Genomic DNA, 24,394 nt, shown 5'->3' with positions numbered 1-24,394 from the left:
AGAATGAGATCTTCCGCTGGATTAAACTGCGTCGGCATCAATTCAAGGTTTATTTCTCACAGCGCGTTTTCTTCCAAAAACGAAAAGTAGCCGAGATGAACTTGAACCTTTCTACAGAGGTGACATGAGCATTTATACGCTCGCGCGTCTCAAGCTTGGTTTCGCGTGGATGATGATGTTATAGTGCTCTGTGCTTGGGCACGATCACATTATAGCTGAGCTCAGACGGGAAAGACTGGACCTCGCCTTGGTTTCATACAGATTATTTTATCAGAGAATATTTGTTTTCGACATGACTTACTTCATTGAATAATAGACACTTCAAGATTTCTTTAGATATACTGTATTTCTCATGTCATTTTCGTTCATTTTAATAACTCATTTCAGGAAGATATACACGGAGAATGCAGAAAGCACACCCTATTTGTTTTCTTTATTTTACAAAACCAAAAAAAAAAAAAGAGAGAAGTTTTGTTGATATTGGGAGTGAATCAGGGTATACACAAAATAGACCTACTTGTGTATTTTTTTCAGTCAAAATGAAATTAATGAAAGAACTATGAGTGTATTTTTTAGATTTGATAACTTGAAAAGTAAAGTAAACTTGAAAGTAAAGTAATTAGTAATCTGATTACTTTTTAAATGCAGTAATCAGTAATGTAATCAAATTACAATTTTAAAGTAATTAGTAATTTGTACTAGATTCCTTTTTTTTGTAACTTACACAACACTGGTTGTTAAAGATATGTAAAAATGTTGCATCATAGCTGTGATGGCTAAACATGTGGCCACACATTAATGCTGATAACTTAACATGCATTCATTCATAATGCATACAGTTCACTACATAATCATTCAATGAGTAGCAGAGAACGCTGAGGTAAAATCCCCAATTCATTCTCTTCCTCTATGAGAAAATATGAATTGTGTTAATTGCAAAATAAAAGTTAATAAAAGCGTCTGCCAAATGACTAAATGTAATTTATAAAAAAATATTATTAAATTAATTAAAATATAAATTTTCCCCTTGTATTGTTTAAGTGGGCCTACCATTTGTCTTAAATACCTGTCTCCGTTAGTAGGTCAGTCTTATTCTGTTCAGTTCTTAGGTTTTACATTACATTGAGTTTTTGCTTTACTGATTTAAGTTATTCAAGTCTAGCTAGATTATTTGTTGGATAAAGTTTATTGAATTTGTAGTCTTAATTTGTGAAGTTTTGGAGGAATTTAGTTGTCACAATTAAACCAATTTTTTGTCAGAAATAATGTGTCCTCATGCCTTACTACTTGGCTTTATAAAATACCCCAAAAGACTTGAGGCTGTAATCACCACCAAAGTTGCTTCATGTAAGCACTCAGTTAAGGGTCTGAATACTTATGCAATGTAATTATTTCAGGTTTTCATTTTAATACATTTGCAAAGTAATGTTTTTTTTCTGTTATTGTTAAATTGATGTAATAGAATAGCAATTTAAAGCAGTTCTCTGTTAAGTGTGCATATTAGAAGAGTATTGGCAATGAGCATGAACTGTTCTCTGCAAAGTTCTTTGCCAAAATAAGCTTTAGTATGGACCAGACTTTACTCCCAGTACTCAAAATTTGGCTATGTGAGACTGTTCCATCTCTCTCTCTCTCTCATTCTCTTTCTGTTTTTTTCCTCCATTAGGGGTCAGCTGCACCAGCAGTGCTGTGAGGAGTGGACTTTGGTCAGTGAGGAGACTCAAGCCAAGATGGCCCGCATGGCAGCGGCTGCGGCATGGGGATTGGGTGAGGCGAGAAAAAAAATGCGTTTTGATGCATATATGTAATACTCGTACTGTATACATAAACAATATACATTGCAACATTAAGCTAGATGTTACATAAAGCAAAAAACAAAGCAGATTCCTAATGTAAATGCTTTAAAGACCATTAAAATCAGAATGTTAATGTTGTTATAAAAATATTATAAAATCATGTGATGTTCATGTTTCATGACATAAATACGCCCCAGTAGATTTTTTTTTTTTACTTGTTTCATGATGGTAATTTATTTAATATTTAAATTCAAAAACCTGCTGTGTGAGTCTCTGTCTCTCCTTACCCTGTTAAGAAAACCTTCTTAATTCAGCCTAAGCTGAAAAGTTCCCGAAACGTCTCTAAAACCTGCCAACAGACCTGTAACAACAAAAGCATGCATTCACAACCCGTATTTCAGGGAAGAGAAGTCATATGAAATACTTAAAAAGAACAGAAAAAAAGAACCCCAACCCCAATATGATTTTTTGTTGTTGTTGTTGTTGTTGTTTTTGTTGGTGCCCTGGTGATAAACATCTGACATTTTCATGTGCATTTTCATGTACTTTTAAGACATTTTCATGAGCAATAAGATTCTATTGTGACTTTTGACCTAAAACCAAGCTATGAGTTCATATTCAATTATTATTCGTCAATCAATCAGTATCAGTTTAGAAAGTATAAATTAGAATTTAGCATTAAATATAAATACTTTTACAGATATTCTGTTTACAGTCCATCAGATATACCGCATTTCTGCAATTTAAAGCGGTCCTTTCATGCTTTTTCAGTTTTTGAATTTTAGTCAGTGTATGTTTGTGCATAAAAAGATCTACAAAGTTACAAATCTCAAAGTCCACTCCGAAGGGCGATATTTCGTAATCCATTTTCAAGAACTACAATGAATGGCTCGTTTGGACTACAGCGTTGTTTTCCGGGGTTTTTGTGAAAGCTGCTCATTAGAATATCATTAAAATAAATCCCACCTACGGAAATTCGAAGGGTTGGGGGGTGGGGAGGGGCTTCATTGAGTGCATCAGACAAGACGACAAAGAAGAACAAGTGCTGCTGTAGCGCCAAGTTTTCACCATGTCGAAGAAACAGTTTTTTCAGCCCGTGCCCAAACGTCTTTGTTTGGCCTTCCTAAAGTGGACGACGGCAGGAAACGGTGGTTGCAATTAATTTTTTAACTCTGGCTCAAATTGATATAGCAATATTGATGCCATCCTTAACAATACCGAAGCAGATGGAACTTGCTGCTTTGGCAAGGGGGCAGTACTGAGACACTGTCTAAGCTGTTCGGCAATCACAACGCACTGGGACAGCTAACAAATCACAACGCATTTCGTTTTTTTCGAAGGCGGGCCTTCATCAAACCCGGAACTAATTGAGCCGTTTGTGCCAGATTGTGTAAATTAAGTGAAAAATTATGCGTTTTTCGAACCACCAAGCATGAGAGCATGTTCTAGTACACCCCCAAAACAAAATCAAGACTTTGTAAAAGAGCATAATAGGACCCCTTGTAACCCCTCAAATATTGCAAACAGATATTTATTCATTTTATTTTGTTGAAGATATAATATCTGTATGTATAATATCATTTGCATCTTTGTGCGTTTGTCAGGCCACTGGGACAGTATGGAAGAGTATACCTGCATGATCCCACGAGACACCCATGATGGAGCCTTTTACAGGGCAGTGCTTGCTCTACATCAGGATCTCTTCTCATTGGCTCAACAGGTACTACATAATAAACAACTAATGAGAGTTATTACATGAACAGTACATAAACTGCCTCTAACCTCACTTGTCATCTTCTAAAAATGTAAAAACTTGTAAAAACAGTACATGGAAGAAACAACCAGGAGGGAGATGTTTAAGGAAAAAATTGTTCAGTCAAAGATGATGAGTGCAGCAGTTGCTGTGGTGCATTGTTTCACAGGCGTTATGTAATATTGGTCAAAGGCTACCCTCAGTCTGCACATGGCTTGGCTGACATAGGGTCCCTGCGGTAATGCAGTGTTCCTATTTCCAAAACAAACGTGACTGTATGTGTGTGTGAGAGAGGGAGAGTGAGATGAGCTCATACACATGGCGAACATCACAGACTCACCCATGTACTCTCTGTGTTCGCCATTATTATCCTGTCCATCCCACCTGTTCCATTACTCGAGAGGACATGAGGTTATCAAGGCAAGCAGATACATTGCATGCAATATACTTGCAGGGGCTGTGCATATATTCTTTTTGTTGCCTCTAACTTTGCAGTGAACACATGGAAAATAATGTGCAAAACCAATGCTTTTATTTAGCAAATCAAGGAGTGAATCGGTCGCCCACTGTCTTAAAACAGACATTACTTAGGCATGGTTCAAGTTAAATACACAATGGCAGGCACGCAAAACACTTCATATTTAATTAATCTTGCTGAATTTACACGTCTAAGTTTATGGTTATGTTTGGTTCTGTGTAAATCAACATGCGAATGTAAATGGTCATCTACAATGGGTGCATCCTGCAGATCCCCTTCGGAGTCGGCATCATCATGTGACTTTTTTGGTTAGGTCCAGATTTCTGTTCAATTGGTGGTTTTTGTAAAATAGCATACATTTATGCTACACAACAGGCAAGCGGTATACCCCAGGCCAGCGGTCGGCCAAATAATAATAGAAGTAATAATAACTTTTGACAGGCATCCCGCTATCGCTGTAGCTAAGCTGAATAACAAGCAAAGAACTTAACTGACGATATGGTTTATGTATGTTTTTCAAGTCTTCTTCAGGTAATAAATATGAATGATACAGTAGTAATTGACAGCATTAATTACAGAAGCTATAAAATATATGTTCTTCCTTATTCTGTGATAAAAATGGAAAAACTGTATATACTGATTGTATGATCATAACCATAAAATTGTCATTAGTAAAATATTTATCAAAAATGTTATAAAGACAAATTATTGGTTATTGTCCAGCAGTGTATTTTACTTCTTAGCCAATTAAAAGTAAGAGATGATTTTTTTTTGTCAATTATACTTACATAAATATTATTATTATTATTTTTACATTTGACATTTCCGTCCTCCTCAGTTCTGAAATGATTGCTACTCCCCTGCCCTGTAACATAACTGAATAGAAAACTTTAGCTATATGCCATGTTATCTTTATTTGGGCATGAAATATTTTGTGGCTCCACGTGAATTTTATTCGGTGGGAAAGGGGCCAAAATGGCTCTTTTGATGTTGACGGTTGCAGACCCCTGCCCTAGGCTATTACCCGCCAAAATGCAGATTGTTTTTTAGGTCTGCATTGTGGTCTTTGCTACGCCTAAAGAGGTCTTTATGTGTGTATATGTGAGAGAAAAGTAGGAGAATGAAAGCATGCTTTCCACACAGGGTAGTTTAGTGGTAAAACATGGAAATTATGATTGCATTTTTTTTTTATCCTATTGTTTGTCATACTTGTGTGCTTTGTGTGTGTGTTTGTTTTTTTTTTCCTCTTGTTTGCTATAATGTCCTTTGAATTAACTGAAATAATTTGAAATGACTGCATTGTGGTCAACAGACCTGGAACATTTTATAGATGCCTGTTTACTGAAAAAATAATTGCAACCAGAATCAAGCATTCAGCAACACTGTGGTATAACGTGTGTTCGTGTGATTTCAGTGCATTGACAAAGCCAGAGATCTGCTGGATGCTGAGCTCTCCGCCATGGCTGGAGAGAGTTACAGTAGAGCATATGGGGTAAGAGCACATACCTCAGTCTCTATATAGAAGATAATAATCATTTGACACAAGTAACTTTTATTTTTATTGTTCATTGTGCAATTGCTGTTCAGCATGTGAGGTAAAGACGAGACCATTTCAGGAGAGAAATATTTTATCATGATTTTTTACCATTATCATGATTCAAATATTTAAAGAGTGTAAACAAACAAAATATTTGCTTTCTCTGTATCTTTCCCTCTCTCATAGGCCATGGTGTCTTGTCAGATGCTGTCTGAGTTAGAGGAGGTGATCCAGTATAAGCTGGTTCCTGAGAGGAGAGAAATCATAAGGGAAACGTGGTGGGAGAGGCTGCAGGTACTTGCCGAGTTAAAGGAGTATTCAGGGTTCTAAATGTGTATATATAAGTTAAAATATGATTTATTACAAAATAATGTTGCACGTACATGTTTAATTGCATCACTACATGTTGTCATATAAACAGTGAGTCAGTAGGGATACATTAATTTAAAGTTTCACAAAGAAAGGTTTCATCAGACCGATCCAAACCAATAACTTCCATCTGTTGCTGTTGTGTTCCTTCATCAATAATCCTGTCCTGACCTGGCTGACGTTATATGTTAAAACATTTTGTGGTTGGCTTGGCATCAGCTCAGCAGGATGCCTTGATGTAGTGTGTTGGCTTGCGTTTCTTTTATATGCTTCAGCTAGTGCCACTGGGGAAAAACAAACATTTAACTGTGAGAACTAATGCTGCCAACCTGCAGACTTTTCCGTTCATAAAGGAAGGTGTGAGAGTGCAGAACTGATCTATTGTTGACAGGGAAATGTTAGTCAGCAGTTAATTGGTCAGCTTCAGTCCAGGACATTTGCAGACTTGTTGTATTATGGGGGGGGGGTTAATGTACAGTCAACTTTTCATCCGCTTTTCATTTTTTTTATCCACTTTCATGTTTATTCATCCCTGTTATGTGTAGAAGCGGCTTATTCTGGCCAAGGACTGCTCACTTTATAATCTTAACATTAGCTCATAGTTTTGCTAAAAGTCAGAGTCTGGCTATGCAATGGTAATATCTATAGATCTTCATCTTTCTGAGCACCAACCAGAGCTTCAGCATAGTCAGTGCTGGGGAGATTACTTGCAAATTGTAGTCTGTTACTGATTTTTAGAAAAGAAAAAACAAGAATTAGAGCCATTGTGTTTATATGTAATCCATAAAATAACTGTAATCTGGTTATGAGAGTGATATGTGAGTACAAGTATTTAATTTTTAGTCTGCATTATATGTAATCAGTTACCACCCAGAACTGAGCATAGTTTACAGAAGTAAATGCTGAAACTGTGACTGTTTTTCTTCAGGGCTGTCAGCGTATTGTGGAGGACTGGCAGAGGATCTTGATGGTGCGCTCCTTGGTCATTAGTCCACACGAGGACATGAGGACATGGTTGAAGTACGCTAGCCTCTGTGGAAAAAGTGGAAGACTAGTAAGAGCAACACTGTTACCTTCAATTGCAAGCTTAATTTTGAATTTGTTATGTAACGCATAAAATATGATTGACTGTGACTACATGATTTCACAAAAGGAAAAACTCCTGTGGAAGTTTTTAATATCTTCCAGAATGCGGCACAATGTTTAGAAACATCCGTAAACAAGGAAAAATGAAAGCAATAAGCTCCTAGAAGCCTTGGTTTATAGTTATTTAGATTTGCTAAGGGACCTTGTTATTAAACACAATAAGAGGGCATGAACTGAGAAATCAAAATCCCGTGCTCGTTTGACATATAAGAGGTGTATAAAAGCAGCGTACGTTCCAGAACTCAAAAAATCTGCTTTTACTGAAACCAAGTTACCAAAACAACACTTTTTATGTCCTCCTCTTATGTAATAGAAATGAACATGAGTGTAAAACTGCCTACACAGATCAGCGTCTGCTTCTCCATCATCACCTCTTCGACCCGAGCACTGCTGTGTTATGGATAGACTGGGATCATTTGACTAAAAATAGCATTACCTTCCTTCCAAAGGATCCTAATGTTAGGAAAATGGCTGTTTATTTTCAACTATGTGAAAGCACACAGTCAGACATTCTCTGTCGCTAGTTTGTTTGTTGCTGTTTATGTGTCGATAAAATAAGCCAGTGACTAAGCATTGAACTTCACATTGTTCCTCTTAAGAGCGTAGCATTAAAATATGCTTTTCCGTCTGAATAAGTGTGTAGTTATTGCATCTACCAGCAGGGGGATAACCTTATGGTTAACCACTAAACCCTGACCTTTTGCCTTACCTACATGACCTGTAGTGGTGACCATAGGAGCAGGAAGTCACTGGGAGAAAGCAGTGGATTAAGGGATGAAACACAGATAATGAAAGCACTGTTCTTCTGGACAAAAGCCCTTGGTGGGGTCAAGCTTATATTACTGCCTCAATGGATGCTGAGTGATGCGTTTATTTACAAAGTGCTTGGTTTCTAACAGATGAACTTCAGGTCTTGGGGTCAATCATTGACGATTAATGTTCTGCCTGTGATCTCCAGACTAGAAGATTAATTTACTTTGGTGAATCATATGTGACTTAAATATTTGTGTTAAATTATAAGAAAACATTTTTTTTTTACTGATCCTCTTATTGATGTCGTAATGATTCATGAATGTGTAGTAAATCTTCCAATTCTATCGAAAATGTTTATAATCTTTGGAGGACATTTTCTCAAAAACAAGTTTTTATGACAGCTGCCAATTCATGTAATTTAATGACTTTTGGTTTACAGATGTTTGCCATTTTATTGATATTTTGACTACAGTTTGCAGACATAATCATTTAAAACAACAATTATATATATATATAAGTGCTGTCAATTGATTTAAAAAATTTAATTAATCGCACATCTTTTTCTCAAATTAATCTCACCTAACATTAAACTTTTTAAATATACTTTTATATTGCAATAATTTCACATGCAATATTCAAATTAATGTACAAACAACATGAAATATAATTTTAATGTTTGTTTAAAAACTTTATGACCAATACTGGTGTCAGAAAATTGACCATTGATTATAGTCATTCATAGTACATAGTTTGGCAAATGGCAGTAACACATTCTTGCAATCCTGATAAACTATGATCCCAACAGAGATTCTTTGTGTATTCCCCAGGCGTTGGCCCATAAGACTCTCGTTCTCCTGCTGGGAGTGGATCCTTCCAAACAGCTTGACCATCCCCTGCCCACCGCTCACCCTCATGTCACCTACGCTTATATGAAGTACATGTGGAAAAGCACTCGCAAGGTAAGCACTCACTTTAAATGCTCTTGAAAACAAGCGATTCCTTTCGCAGTGCTCCTGGGAAACATTTCCAATCATGTAGAGTCAAGTACAGATCCTTTCTGTGGCAGTCGTGGCCTAATGGTTAGAGAGTCGGACTCATAATCCAAAGGTTGCGGGTTCGAGTCTCGGGCCGGCAGGGATTGTAGGTGGGGGTACAGCGCTCTCTCCACCCTCAATACCACGACTGAGGTGCCCTTGAGCAAGGCACCGAACCCCCAACTGCTCCCCGGGCGCCGCAGCATAAATGGCTGCCCAGGGGGTCTGCCTTTAGGGGTCTGCTGTATCTGAAGAAAGCCGTCCAATAGCGTTCCCAGTTGCTTATCTGGTGCATACAGTCCTGGAAATATATGACTTGCATGCTCCAGTCATGGCTCATGGGCACTCAGTTCTACATCTAGGTTGTTTTGACCATAAATGGCATTGATTAATCACATTAGAGTCACAACGCTGTTTTGCATTTTTTTTTTTATATATTTAGAGTTTACATTTGCTTGCAAAGAATTTTATTTTGTCATAATTAGGATTGCAGCCCCTCTTTGCATTGTGTGTACTGACTACCAGAGCCTCTGGCCGTTAGTGCATATGGCACAGGTAGATGCATAGAGCATGTGACCCCTAGGGCCCCAGGGCCTTTTATTGTAAAAAAAAACAAACACTTACACAGCGTCCATCAAATGAGATGAAGCAGTTGAATTTAGCACTTTTTGGAATGCTGTTAATATTTTTCATATTATGCAAGATGTCAAATACTTGTTTCCCGTTACATAAGGCAATATGTGATAGCTTTTAAGACAAAATTAAGTGAGACTTGCGGCTTCCATTTATTTTGTCAAACAGCTTCATTTTACATGACTGTAATAGGTTTTGGGAAGTTCCTCCCCTGCCAAACAACATCCCATGTGCCATTAGTAGCCTTTCATATAAGACCAATGAAAGCACTCCTTCATGAGAGGAGGTCAGACACTGCCGTGTAGTTGGCACCCAAATAAATAATCAACAAAATTATCCCCTTTTTTTGTGCTACGTTTGTGCTGATTTGTGCCGCAAAAACAAACGTTTGTGCTGGTTTGGTGTTTGAGATATTCTTTTTTTGACCGTGTGACGTCACTCGCCACCCCATGTTGCCCAAATCGCTCCAAACCAGAGCAGTTCATTTGTGCTGGTTTGTGCAATAAAAAATCTTCCTTCCTTAGATAAAACCAAAATATTTCTGGGAGCTGTGACGTCACTCTCCACCCCAGTTCGTCTAAATCGCACAAAACTGGTGTCATTCGTTTGTGCTCGATTTGTGCTGTTGAAATAAACGTCAAATATATTTCCCCTTCTTAGAAATAAGAAAAACAATTCTGGGCAATGACGTCACTCTCCACCCCATGCCGTCCAAATCTATCCAAACCGGTACCATGCGTTTGCGCTCGATTTGTGCTGGTTTGTGCCGTTGAAAGAAGTCCTGTAACTATGACCGCTTCTTTTATATAACGAAAATAAACTTTTTACGAACAGTGACGACACCCTCCACCCCATGCAATCTAAATCGTTCCAAAATGGCGCCATTCGTTTGTGCTGGTTTGTGCCGTTCAAATGTACAAATGTATCTGTTTCCTGTCCTCTTCTTAAATATAACGAAAACTTCACTCTCCACCCCGTTTAGCGCAGCCGCAGAGTTTAATTAAAAAAAAATTAGTGTTCGTGCTGTTTTGAAATTTTAGGTTTAGTCAGCTCCAGGTTTTCACTAACTTCATATTTCAAGTTGACTGAGCTTAAATTTCAAGGCAGCATTAAGTTGAAACGGTGAGACTGTTTTTACTATGTAAACCGTTCTAATTCGTTTGTGCTCGATTTGTGCTGTTGTACTGAACATATTCCCCCTAGGAAAAACAAATATATGCTAATTCAGGGCGCTCTCTGTCCATGCCAACGGCTCCGTTTGTTTGTGCTAGATGCCGTTAAAATTAACATTCTTGAATGGCACCCCATAAAACATCTTGGCACCCCATAAAACCCATAAAAAGAAATAATCACCAAAACTATGCCTTTCGTTTGTGTTACGTTTGTGCTGATTAAAAAAAAAACCTTGAATTTGTTCCTCCTCGCTTAAAAAATCCTTGTTTTTTACAGAAATAAATCTACTGTCTACTTGGCTTTACCTTTCCAGCTTTCCAGTCGTACCTCTTTTTACTCTGCACTGTGAAGAGCGGTCACCTTTTCCTTAAGAGTATTGGCAAATGGACATGGTACAATATTTTGAGATTTTATGTCCAACTCCCATATAAATAAGCTAAACTCAAAAAGCTGTACATAAACGTAAGTAATAGAGAAGGCCAGTGTCTCTCTCTTGTTTACTTAAGCTTGAAATTGTACTTGTTGGGGTCCAGTTTAGCACAATTTTTAAGGATCCTAAAGTGATTTCCCAGTTAGAAAGGGATTTTGTGTCACAAGAACAACACAGGACAATAATTGGTAATATTTTTTATGTGTAGATGCATGTCTCTGCGTGATTATTAGATAATGTCAGTATATTTAAATTGTATTTCAGTTGAGCGCATGAGTTTTTATGCACATTTTTAGAATGAAGTCGTATCTTGGCATTTCCATTCAGCATTTTTTGTTATATCCCAAAGTGTACGTAAAACAGGTGGAAGGAAACATACCTAATGATGACAGAATTTTCATTTTTGGGTGAACTATCCCTTTAAGGACAGTATAATTACATCACATCAATGTCCCATACAGCTTGTTAATGGTGTGTTATGTCTGCGAGAGATTACGTAAGTACTGGCTAAGTACCAGGCACTGAGAATCATAAACCAAACCAGAGAGCCAGTCCCAATCCACAGCACAGTGTTGTGTTAAAATTACAGGCATACACGCATGGACCCGTCGGCCTCACTCAGAAATTCCTGTGAAGAGATAAGAAAACAAAACACAAAATTACCAAACCAGATTGAATTTTAAATTACAAATTGGCACATTAATAGCAATCATAAAACACGATCGACTAAGTTGTCTGTTGGATGACCTCCTCTAAATGTTGGTACTGAATTGGTGTTACTGAAGGAAAATATCAGTTTAATGGAGTCTCTAGGAAATTGGGTGTTATAGTAATGCTCATGACTGGCAACTGGCAGGAGTCATCACCATTGTTCCATGAAAAAACAACAAAAGAGCAACAACATGCAAGTGCTATGACAAGTCTCGGTTAGCCTAACATAGTACGCATAGGACGTTTTTTTTTTTTTTTTTTTTTTAAGAAAACGAGTAGATAGAATATAGAAAAAAGAAACCTAGTTTTTTTATTTTTTTAAAGGAACACTTCACTTCTTTGGAAATAGGCTCATTTTACAACGGTTTTACCGTTTTTGAATCCATTCAGCCGATCTCCGGGTCTGGCGATAGCACTTTTAGCTTAGCTTAGCATAGATCATTGAATCGGATTAGACCATTAGCATCTTGCTCAAAAATGACCAAATTAGTATATTATATAGCCGGGGACTGCTTTCAGGCGCTGCGTAATAATCATTGCACCTGCTGCACCCACAGTACGGCAGCAAATTTCCTTGATTGTTACGCCGGAGCGAGAGTATAGTTCCTAGCCATATCAGCCTAGAAAATTGCAACTTTTCATTTTCCGTTGGTCTTAGTGCACGATGTAACTACAGAAGAGTCAAGTTTTAAATAGGAAAATTATCGAAACTCTTTAGTCATTTTTGATGACCAAATGCTAATGGTCTAATCCGATTCAATGATCTATGCTAAGCTAAGCTAAACGTGCTAATGCCAGACCCGGAGACCAGCTGAATGGATTCAGAAACGGTAAAACGCACCTGTTTATCTCTAGGGGAGTTGTAAAATTAGCCTATATCCAAAAAAAGTGGAGTGTTCCTTTAAGAAACAAGTATATAGTTTTTCAAGAAAAGCTAGCAGTTAGAGAATAAATATGCAATTGATAGAGGATCAAGTGTGTGGTTTTATTGTTGTTTTTTTCAGTAACCCATTCATCATTTGAATGAATGACTAATGACTCGCTCGTTAAAACAGTCATTTACCGTCATCTACTGGTGGTTTGGTTTCATATTTAAAAGTACTGCATTTTTCCATTATGTTCAAAAATATTTAAATCATTAATCTTATAAAATTATTTATGCATTTGAAACTTTGTGGTGTAAATGAATTTATGGCACCTCAGCTTCATCACACAGTCTGTGTAAATGCATCTAATGTCACTTCAGATGCAGTTTTCTCTGCAGTGAAAAGATGGAGTTTGTTGATTGTATAGTATAGTAGGACTCTAATGTGAACATTAAAATTTGGAAAAAATAAATGACTCCACTGCTCACAAAGAAAAGTATGAACACTGATGACAAGAGAGTTGCACTGTCCAAAAGGTTTGTTGTATAAATGTTTTTTTTTTACTTGAGGCATACAGGTATGTTGTCTTTTTACTTTATTTTGTTGTCAGAGTGCACCAGAATGTTTCATTTACATGTTCAATTCTCAAAAATGGTCACCTTTTTGACCTCTTGTGAGTTTGCAGGTATGATAATAAAAATACTGTCTAAAGATTGAAAAATTGGAAAATTGAGTGTTTACTATTGTCCTTTTGCATTATCAACACAATTTTCCTGTTTAATACTATGTTAATACTATAAGCTTTGACACAGTCTGTATTGTATAAAGCACTATATATATATATATAAGGTGACTTAACTTGACTGTGTATAAAAATGTTTTCTACAAGTTAGTAATGATTACTTGCATGATATATTTTGGCATTTGTTCTGTTTCATCTCTCTCAGATCGATGCATTCCAGCATATGCAGCACTTTGTGCAGGGGATGCAACAGCAAGCACAACATGCCATCGCAGCTGAAGACCAGCAGCACAAACTGGAGCTACACAAGCTAATGGCACGGTCAGTAACCTTATGCCTACACTCTGTATAAAACCATATTGAACTGGTACATTACCATATCAAAGTTATACAATTGCGCTGTTCACAACCCCATGCACACAAACATGCTAATGGTATAAACTGTGCACCAACAGAAGCACCAAATTAAATACTAATTCTGTGAACCAGCACAAAAAGCATGATTGTTTTTTCTCAAACCATGTAAGCGCAAACCCAACCACACAGACGATTCTAAAGATCTAATCTGTCGTGTCAGTCACAGTACTGATTGACTGCACAAACAAATACTAAGCACCTAACCTTCACCCTGACCTTCAGTATTTGTAGCACATTCTGATAGATAGCATTACTGTTTGTTACAGTCTGATCTATTCAAAAATCCAAGATTTTTGTTTTCTGAACTCTGAGATGAACCCATGAAATTTTTCTTGACAGATAACTACATTAATGATAAGAGCTGATAAAAAAATGTAACTTGAATGCAAAATGTAAGTCGCTTTGGAAAAAAGCGTCTGCTAAATGCATAAATGTAAATGTAAATGAATGAGTTAATCAATGAAATCAGCTATGTGTGGGGGGGGGGGGGTATATATTTTTTTTCGCATACATCAAGCAAACATGAAATTTCACTGCAGATTTTTTGGTATATGTGGAACTTCGCTTTGGTATATGAAAACATACACACACACGTTATTTTAAATCGTAAGTGCATCACGGTGCAAGTCAGCTCAGAACAACTAAATTGCTTAAATTACGATTGATGAGTTTTGTTATTTGAGGAAGCTTCCTGGCAGCATGAACATGACCCATATAGCCATCAAATTCTGTCCAGTGAAAGCAGTGCCAGATCAAACACCCTACCACCAAAAAACTCCCAATTTGTGATGGATATAATTAGTTTAGTCTAATGGACAAAAGCCATTGACCTTCAGTGAGTTTCTGTCCCTGCTTGTTTCTCCTCTGTGCAGGTGTTTTCTGAAGCTGGGCGAGTGGCAGCTCAGCCTTCAGGGTATTAATGAGAGTACCATACCTAAAGTGTTGCAGTATTACAGTCACTCAACAGAGCATGATCGCAACTGGTACAAGGTACGTTAACCTCACAAACTTTAAATAAATGTGGATGAATCACATTAAACTGTTAACAACACGTCCACATTGTCACCTTAAAATCTCTTTCTCATTGGTCCTTGTTAGATCTTGATTATATCATGGTGCATATATGCTTCAAATGTTAAATAATACAGTTTGAGACCACACTGAAATATTATTAATTTATTGTTATTATAATAGTAAGTATGTTACGTGTAACAAGGCCACCTTAAATTAAGGTGTTACCCAGTTTTTTTTTTTTTTTTTTAAATACAATTTTATGAATTTTAGGAAACACTTGAAACAAAGAAAATAAATATGTGAAGTTAATATTATATTCTTATCATATTAAAAGCTACATCACATTGATATGTGAGTGTAATAGTGCTTTCATACAACAGTTAATAAATAAGCAGTTACTGAGTAACTAAGTAACTTTTAGTGATATTGCCAGACTTGTTGCTTGACAAGTGAAAACAAAACCAGTAACACTTTACAATAAGGTTCATTAGTTAACAACATTAGTAAACATGAACTAAGAATGAACAATACTTCTACAGCATTTATTAATCTTAATGTTAATTTCAGCATTTACTAATGCATTATTAAAATCACAAGTTGTGTTTGTTAACATTAGTTAATGCACTGTGAACGAACATGAATGAACAATGAATGACTGTATTTTCATTAACAAAGATTTGATAAATAAAGATAAATAGTGTAATAAATGCATTGTTCATTGTTTGTTCATGTTAGTGAATACATTAACTATTGTTAATAAATGACACCTTATTGTAAAGTGTTACCACAAAACCAAAGCAGGATCAGCCGTAATACATCCCTGAGCAAAATAAAACTAATTTTAGCTCCCTGCTCTGGGAGTTTTGTGAATTCTGTAAATATCATGGGGTGTTAGACACCCAATCTGCAGGAAGAGCAACTCTTCTTTTAGTTTATTTATTTTAGTTTACAGTGACGCACATACAGTGGAAGTGAATGGCAAAATTAGGAGGGTATAGATGTGAAAACTTAGTTGCATAAGTTTGCACATCGTTCAAATAATACTTTGTTGAAACACTGTTTTGTAATAGAGCAGCCAGCCAGTCTTTTTGTGTAAGAGTCTATAAACTTCTTGGTTTGTAGATTTTTTTCCAGCTCTTCTTTGCCAAAGAGCTCTAACTCATTACGCAAATTAGTTTAAATGGGAATTCATGTAATTAATTAGAATTAGTTATAAACAATTATGATTATGTGTATCAGCTGTCAGAAGAAAATGTAGCTCTGATGATAAGTCGTGATTAATGTAGCTAATTTTTTTTTTTTTTTTGGATAATCAGAGTGGGCTGGCAGATTTGTGTGATTAACTCTGATTATGATAACAGGAGCATAACACAAGATATGAAGATGTGGTCTACACCAATATTCGGAAGTTAAAGGAACACTCCACTTTTTTTGGAAATAGGCTCATTTTACAATTCCCCTAGAGATCAAGATACACATCTCTAGTGTATCTTGTATGATCAAGTTGTCACATACACAATTATACAGAGTATAACCAGCAGTGAAATGCAGGTCAGGTCGGCTCCAAGGACAGTGCAATTATAAAGTAAACAAATATTAAGAAGGAGAAAAGTAGAAAAAATAAAAAGATAAAAAATATAAATATAAATGTGCAGGTCAGTATGTTGTTGACTTAAATAGTAATAAGAGGAATGTGCAAAAAGAATGGGCTAAAAGTTGTACAGGGTATATAAATAGCAGCAATACGAGGTAGAAAAAAAATATGAATAGCTTATTGATATGGTGATATTAACATGGAGTCAAGTGATGTTATGACACAGAGTTAGAGTTTAGGAGCCTGATGGCCTGGGGGAAGAAGCTCCTCCTAAGTCTCTCAGTTTTTGCCATCAGGCTACGGAAGCGCTTACCAGATGGAAGCAAAGTGAATAGACAGTTACCAGGGTGATTTGAGTCCTTGAAGATTTTGACAGCTCTACTTTTGCAGCGTTTGAGGTAGATGTCCTGCAGAGAGGGGAGAGCAGACCCTGAGATGCGCTCAGCTAAGCGCACAACTCTCTGTAGTGCTTTGCAGTCCTGATTGGAGCTGTTTCCATACCACACTGAGATGCACTGAGTCAATACACTTTCTATGGTCCCTGAATAGAAAGTTTTCAGGATTGCTGGTGAGACCCTGAATTTCCTCAGCTGTCGCAGATGGTACAGTCTTTGCCTGGCTTTCTCAACCTGTGTTTGGATGTGTGTAGTCCAAGTCAGGTTCACCGAGGTACTTGAAGCTACTCACCCTCTCCACAGGGGTCCCACTGATCATAAGAGGAGTGTAGGGCTGCTGCTGTCTCTTCCTAAAGTCCATGATCAGCTCTTTAGTTTTGCTCACATTCAGAGAGAGACAGTTGTCCTGGCACCATGATGTGAGTCTCTCTACCTCATCCAAGTATGCGGTCTCATCGTTGTTGGAGATGAGGCCCAGAACCACAGTATCATCAGCGAATTTGATAATAGATGTGGAGCTGTGAGAGGACACGCAGTCATGCGTGTAGAGAGAGTAGAGCAGGGGACTCAGGACACAGCCCTGTGGGGCTCCTATGTTCAGGGTGATGGAGTTTGAGGTGAACTGGCCAACTATCACCACTTGAGGTCTGCCGGTGAGGAAGTCTTGAATCCAGTCACAGAGTGAGGAGTTATAGTATATAATACAAATAATGCTCTGGGGATACATTTTACTTTTACTTTAGCCTTTAATCATTTAGCAGACACTTTTATCCGAAGCGACTTACAAATAAGAAAAAGTAACTAAAACTAAAAGTCAAAACTTTGTAAATGCTATATACACACATTTAAGAAAATAAAGAAATTAAATAAAATTGACATGCATACAACAACATTTCAATACTAAACATTTAAATGAAAACAAAAAATAAGCTAAAAACAATTCAAAATATTAAAACAACAAAAGGTGTGAGTATAATAATGCGTACAGCCACAAACATATACATATACATATACATACATATAAAAATAAATTCAATATATATATTATTTCATTTCCATATAATATGAAGTACTAAAATTAAATAAAACTAAAACTGAATAAACAACCTATACAGACATCAACACTGAGCCAAGCACGCATGTTTTAAAACAACAACACCTTACTTACATAAAGTAAGAAATGGTTATAAAAACTGAAACAGAAGTGAAACAAGTTGTAGGAAAGAGTAAAAATAAAAAGCGATACTTATATCCTTTGCCGGTGTCCCTGTCCGGTGGAGTCGCACGGTAGAGTCGATGGGCTTTACACGACGGCTGCCGCGATATAATAACCTTTTTTATACCTATCTAACAAATCACTATTTGAATTCAGCTGGACCCACTTTCCTGTTTTATCACAAAAAAGGGCCAAGCAAGTGCAGACACTGACAAGATACGCGATACAGTATGAGACCAAATGTGATTTCAGCAAGTCTCAACACAGTAAACAAAATAAGCATCAGCAACAGCAACTGCGCTAAACACTAATGAGACAAGTAAATACACTTACGAGATGATTTTAACTTCCGCTGATAGACTGCTTCTCTTAAAGACTATTTCATTACACTGCCTTCTGCTGGCACTTCAACCCACTTTCCTGTTTATCACAAAAAATGGCCGAGCAAGTGCAGACACTGACAAGATACGCGATACAGTACATTTTAAAATGGTTTGCATTTGAATTAATTGGAGACGTCCTTTATATGCATATTTCGTACATTTTAATTATTTTGGCCTGTGTTGTCTCACATGGCCACCCATCCCCATGGCATCTCTTTGATGTCAGGGAAGGTGTCACCAGTTTCCCGGCTAATGTCAGCAGTAGGGTACAACACTGGGTTTTGGGACCAATCCTATAGACTCCTCGGAGCCCCAAAGTTGGTCCTTTCCTTTGATGTTGCACTGTGATTAATCAGTAAGTGGTTTTTACGACCCGTGATCCAATTGTTAGTCTGGCAGGGCACTACACTGGGAACAAAATGTTCTTCTTCTAAAGCAATTCCTTTTGTTGATTTGATTTGTGTTTTGAGGTTGATGAAATACCTTTTCATCTCCAGATTTTTAATGGGGGACTGTTTTTGTCTATTGATTCTCAATATCTTGACTATTGTCCCAGTCCCAGCTGAAGACAAGCAGCCCTATATAAGGATGATGCTTGCACCACCATGCTTCATCATAGGTGTGGTGGGGTTTTTTGGGGGGTGATGAGCAGTCTTGTTTGCGTCAAGCACATAAAAGTCCATAAAATATTTTTTGTGAGTAATGACTTTTGTCTGGCCACCCTACCCCATGTTGTCATATGCAGCAGCCCCTTTATTATTAATGTAAGTCTCTTGATAGGCTACTTGTCTCCACTTGATGATGGCTTTGACTCACGGCACATGCACATCTATTGTTTTGGAAATACTTTTGTATACTCACTTTCACAATGAGATCCCAACATATCTTTAGAAAGTTTTTTGTGAGTTATGGCTTCAGCAAAAAGGTGGAACCAAGATGATGCAAAGGAAGTCCAACGGAAACAAAACTTTTTGTTCAGGGTTGCTCAGCATCACTTAAATCATGATGAAATGATTATAATTACTTTACAGTAAAAATCTGAATGTGACAAGTTAAATCCAAACAGAGTAAAGGGCTGCTCACACAGAATGCATTTTTCCATGTAATTGTGCTACTTTACCATTGTTTTTCTATATAAATGCTCTAGATGGACATATTTGACCGTTGAGTTCACGTCTTGCAAATCAAAACCAGTTCACCTTTTAAAAAAGTGCATTCTTAATCGAACAAAACTTGCATTAGATTCAGCGATGAGTGTGAGTTTAATCAGAAACATTTACCTGGAATTCCTCTGAAGATCTTTCATTTTGAGTTATGTTTGAGAAAAGATTTTTCTTAGTCATGATCAAGCGTTCATGTTATTTATCATGCTGCTGTTTTTATGGAGGTGACAGTTTATTTCCATTAAAGTGCTGTTGTTTTCAGTGTTGTCATAAAATGAGATAAAGCATATTTCCTCTGCAGGCCTGGCATGCTTGGGCAGTAATGAACTTTGAGGCTGTGCTTCACTACAAGCATCAGAACCAGGGCCGTGATGAGAAGAAGAAACTACGACACGCAAGCGGTGCCAGTGCCAACAGCGAAGCCAGTAACAGTGACAGTGAGGCCGACAGCACAGAGCACAGTCCTGTGCCCTCCCCGGGACAGAAGAAAGTCAATGAAGTGAGCAACAAACCAAAGCCAGGCGTCAATACTGAAGTGTTATTGGAAGCTTGTGTGTAAAGCTTCACCAGCATTCACCTTTACTGCATTTCCAAACAACTTGTAAACAATTTTCTAAATCAAGTAAATAAGTCTAAAACAAGTAAATGAGTTTAAAATTGGCCAACAATAAAATGGAGTTAGCTTCTTTGATCTTCCGGTGTGTTTACACTGCTATATGAACAAATCTGCAGACTGTTGCTCTTAATGGGTTTAAAACCCAGAAATGCACGAAAAGTCCAATTATTTTGATCAACAGACATTTGGGAGGATAAACAGCAAATGCAATGACAATTAGTCCTAAGATCTTGAAGTCAAATAAAACAAGAAGTTAACACAGGCAATTCGCTTCATAGTGCTTGCGAAGGAAATAATGTGGATTTAAGCATGAAATTATTTTAATTTATGCTGACAGTCATGTAATGTTTAGGGTTGAATGCTATGTTTTCTGTTGCAGGATTTGTCCAAGACGCTCCTTTTGTACACAGTGCCTGCAGTGCAGGGATTTTTCAGATCTATCTCACTCTCACGTGGAAATAACTTACAGGACACGCTGAGGTAAGAGAGCCCTAGCCGAAAGTAACACTGTATTTCTATATTTAATATGTATAAGTCTGTTTAGAGCCTGTCATCTTGTTTTAAAATGTGTTTGTCATGCTTCACAATACTCTTATGAATCTGCATGTGACGGCTGGCCTGAAGCGATAGTTTACGGTTTAATCTGTTCTAGAGCAATAGAGAGCTGAGTAATATCAGCATAACAATAAAAAGATAATTGTGTGTTTTCTAATTATCTCCTGGAGAATTCATGTACAAGCTAAATAATAGAGCCTTTGGGCACAAAAAAAGCTTTTGTCACTCTGACAAGAACAGTTTATGTCCTATGATGGAGTCTAAATTCTGACTGTAATGCCTTTTATCAGCAAAAAGAGCTCATTTGAGCCAACACAGCTTTTTCTAGTAAACTTTAGACAGAAATGGATGATTTTAGATGGGTGTATAATTAGCCAACGGGACTCAAGTTGTGGTTTCTTGATAAATGGTTTAATAACTGCCGGCATGTGTGATGAGGATATGAGATGCTATATCCAGAAATGCTATAATAGATGCTTTTGAATTTACTTTTGTAACCCTCTTTCCAGCACCATGCAAACAAAAATCATTTGAAATATAGTGGATTCATATGCAGTTCATCAAATAACTTTACATTGTGTATGATGATTGTTCCTTTATATTTAGAGTCCTGACCTTGTGGTTTGATTATGGCCACTGGCCCGAGGTGAATGAAGCTCTAGTCGAGGGTATTAAGACCATTCAGATAGACACATGGTTACAGGTAAGGCCATTTCCAGCTCTCTATACATAAGCAGTGTTTCGATTCCAACTGAAATGATCACAAGTTAAATATTTGAAATCTGTTTTCGCTGGCAGCAGATAGGAAAACTTTTCACATGTGGTTTTACCATGACCTTTAAATTCATGAAGTCTTATTATCTTACACAATTAAGCTTCCAAAACAAATGTTGTTTTAAGGATGTTTGCATACTTTTTATACTGAAGAAAATTACGGTATTTCACTTGAAAACACAGAAAAAACCTGTATTATCTTCTTCCTTTCAATCAGGTGATTCCTCAACTGATAGCTCGAATCGATACCCCACGTGCACTGGTGGGACGTCTTATTCACCAGCTACTCACTGACATTGGCCGCTACCACCCCCAGGTATAAAACAGAGTAATGACCACCATGCATTAATAAAAACATCAATAAAAAGAAACATTTGTGTAGATTAATAGAGTAATGCACATAGGAAGCCCATCTCCATAATAAAGAACATCTCACCTGTTCTTAATTTAAAAAAAAGAAAATGGTGAAAATCAGCATCTTGGTCTGTTGAAAGTGAAATGGATGAAAGAGTCCCGTGTCTTGTGAAACTGTCCAATGCTGCCTTTCAAGATGTGCCTACTTTGTTCCAGATGTAGGCAAGATGTCAGTTTCTCATGCCATAGTTCAGCTGTGGGAGAGTCAGGCCATTTCCACAACAATAATAACAGCTTCTTGGCTGTAATCAGACTACTGTATGTTTGAGGAAGACATGATGCGCTTGAGCTAGATCAGCATAATCTGATTTGGTGATACATTGATTAGCAATGCAAGTATATACATAATGAACTTGAGAGTGAAACGTATGATCTCTTTCTGTTAGGTGCAGAAGTCTCCATATTTGAATTATTAATGAATGCTTTCAAAACATTTCTTGAGTGATTTTGATTGATGATCTGTCAAGATTGGTGTCAAGGACACAGTTAACAAACATTTGTTTGAGATACATTAGAAAAAAAAAAATTTGGATCATAATTTGGACCATATACATTCATGATTGTAAAGGGGAGACTGTACATCTCTCCAGATAGAATAATAATTACAGTAACAAAGATATACGGTAAAGACAGATTAAACCAAAATATAATTTCTTTGCAGCAACTCTAAAGTTTCAAAGTTGCTTTTAAGGTCAGTGAAAAAGTGCTCCTTGCTGTTGTAAGCTTCACTGAGAAATGTAGACCATATTTAACTTGACGTTTAAAGGTGAACGTGGCCAAATTATTGAATTTTGCCTCTGTTTTGCCACATTTTGCCTCTGATATCCTGTTTGCTGATCGCCTGGCCTCTGCCTGTTCTACAGCTGATTCCTCTGGTTTATTTTGGACTATGTGGCATGACCTGCAATTGCATCTCTCTTGTGGTGAAATATGTGACAAACAGAAACAGGGTATTTAAGCAAACGTGCTACATGGTCTCCAAATGACTAATCACGTCTTCTGGTTTTTAGTTTAATTAGTCAAACATAAAATAAGTATGTATATATTTACAAAACTGACATTTCAGTCTGAAACAAAATTTGGTTGAAGGATGAATAGGAGTAATTAGTGAAGGAAAAGTAGTAAGATGTGAATTCCTTCAATAGAGTTTTAAAATATCAAAAATAATCAGAATACCTCATGACATTGACAGAATGAGTGTGTAGAGTTATAATCTGTAACCTACAGATATTACACCCATACGACCATTTGTGTTATTTCAGTTTCGATGACTTCACTGTTATTCTAAAATGTGATGACTAGTTATAACAAAAAATGACTAGGTGTGTCCAGTGTCTGTGAATCGTAACCTGTGTTTCCTTGATTTGTGTTTGCATTCTTAAAGGCTTTGATTTATCCTCTGACTGTGGCCTCCAAATCCACCACCACTGCCCGCCACAACGCAGCCAACAAGATCTTGAAGAACATGTGTGAACACTGCAACACTCTGGTCCAGCAAGCCATTATGGTACGAGTACACACTCAGTTTGACTGTCTCAAAAATAAATGTTTTATTAGGAACACATTGGCCATATTAATTTATGGTCACTGAAGAAACTGACCCTTGGCTAAGTTGCTTTTGTTCGCTCAGACAAGCTTTACAGAACATGCTATAAGAATAAACTGGAGATTTCCATAAGCAGTGATTTTCTGTGAATGTGGGGTTAATGGTACGAGTATCATGGAATAAAGCGAGATTTGTTAAAGAAAAAAGTCATGCATGTTTCCTCTCTGGGTACCTTGTGTAACTATGAGTGGGTTCACACTTGTCAGGTTTGCTTTGCTTTGGAGTGATTGCTCTTATTAGTGCGGTTCATTGAATAAGTATGAATATTGCCATCCAAACCATAGTGCATGTCAAACAAGTGGACCAAGACCCACCTTTTTAAGGTGTGTTTGCCAGATATATGATAACAACATGGACCAAAGACATCTAAACAAACCAAAACCCATTACAGTCAAGTGTCCATTGTGTGTACAGCTGACAGTATGACAGTGTAAATGCTAAGCAACCCAGGACTAAATGTATCATTTTCTTTTTTTGGTCTGTACCAAAAGAACCAAGAGAACTGAACTAAAAGTGTGCATACGCACTGTATTAAAAGTGCACTGGCAATAATGTTTTACTGTATTTTAAATGTAAATTCTTTAGTTAAAAATTCCTCAGACTCTTCCAATTTGCAAAAAAATTCAGTCCCATGACCTTGATCAGGCGCTTAATCCAACACACAAGATCAACACATTTGAAAATACAGCATTGCCAATGCTCACATTAAACTTATGACATAACAAAACACACTTAATCATTGATTAAAAGTATTTTCTTCAAAATTTCTTTCTTCAATAATAAGAATAAGACTACAAAAAACACCCAAAAGGAGCAAAAGCTTGTT

The 24,394-nt window shown here is 36.9% G+C and overlaps 1 protein-coding gene across 1 annotated transcript in view; it reads left to right on the top strand.

Annotated features, from left to right (window-relative positions):
• Positions 1–24,394, top strand: part of LOC306848233 (serine/threonine-protein kinase mTOR-like) — a 115,731-nt gene that overhangs the window by 71,043 nt on the left and 20,294 nt on the right. The window contains exons 31-43 of the mRNA XM_079382652.1: positions 1,667–1,767; positions 3,401–3,516; positions 5,442–5,519; positions 5,751–5,858; positions 6,862–6,987; positions 8,660–8,791; positions 13,627–13,742; positions 14,711–14,828; positions 19,905–20,102; positions 20,599–20,699; positions 21,381–21,477; positions 21,766–21,864; positions 23,347–23,469. Coding sequence (XP_079238778.1) covers positions 1,667–1,767; positions 3,401–3,516; positions 5,442–5,519; positions 5,751–5,858; positions 6,862–6,987; positions 8,660–8,791; positions 13,627–13,742; positions 14,711–14,828; positions 19,905–20,102; positions 20,599–20,699; positions 21,381–21,477; positions 21,766–21,864; positions 23,347–23,469 — 1,513 coding nt within the window. The remainder of the gene's footprint in view (positions 1–1,666; positions 1,768–3,400; positions 3,517–5,441; positions 5,520–5,750; positions 5,859–6,861; positions 6,988–8,659; positions 8,792–13,626; positions 13,743–14,710; positions 14,829–19,904; positions 20,103–20,598; positions 20,700–21,380; positions 21,478–21,765; positions 21,865–23,346; positions 23,470–24,394) is intronic.

The sequence above is a fragment of the Barbus barbus genome (genome assembly GCF_936440315.1).
Source record: "Barbus barbus genome assembly, chromosome: 28".
Lineage (NCBI taxonomy): Eukaryota > Metazoa > Chordata > Actinopteri > Cypriniformes > Cyprinidae > Barbus > Barbus barbus.
Note: the sequence above shows the minus strand (reverse complement) of the source record. Positions and strands in the feature narration are given on the sequence as shown.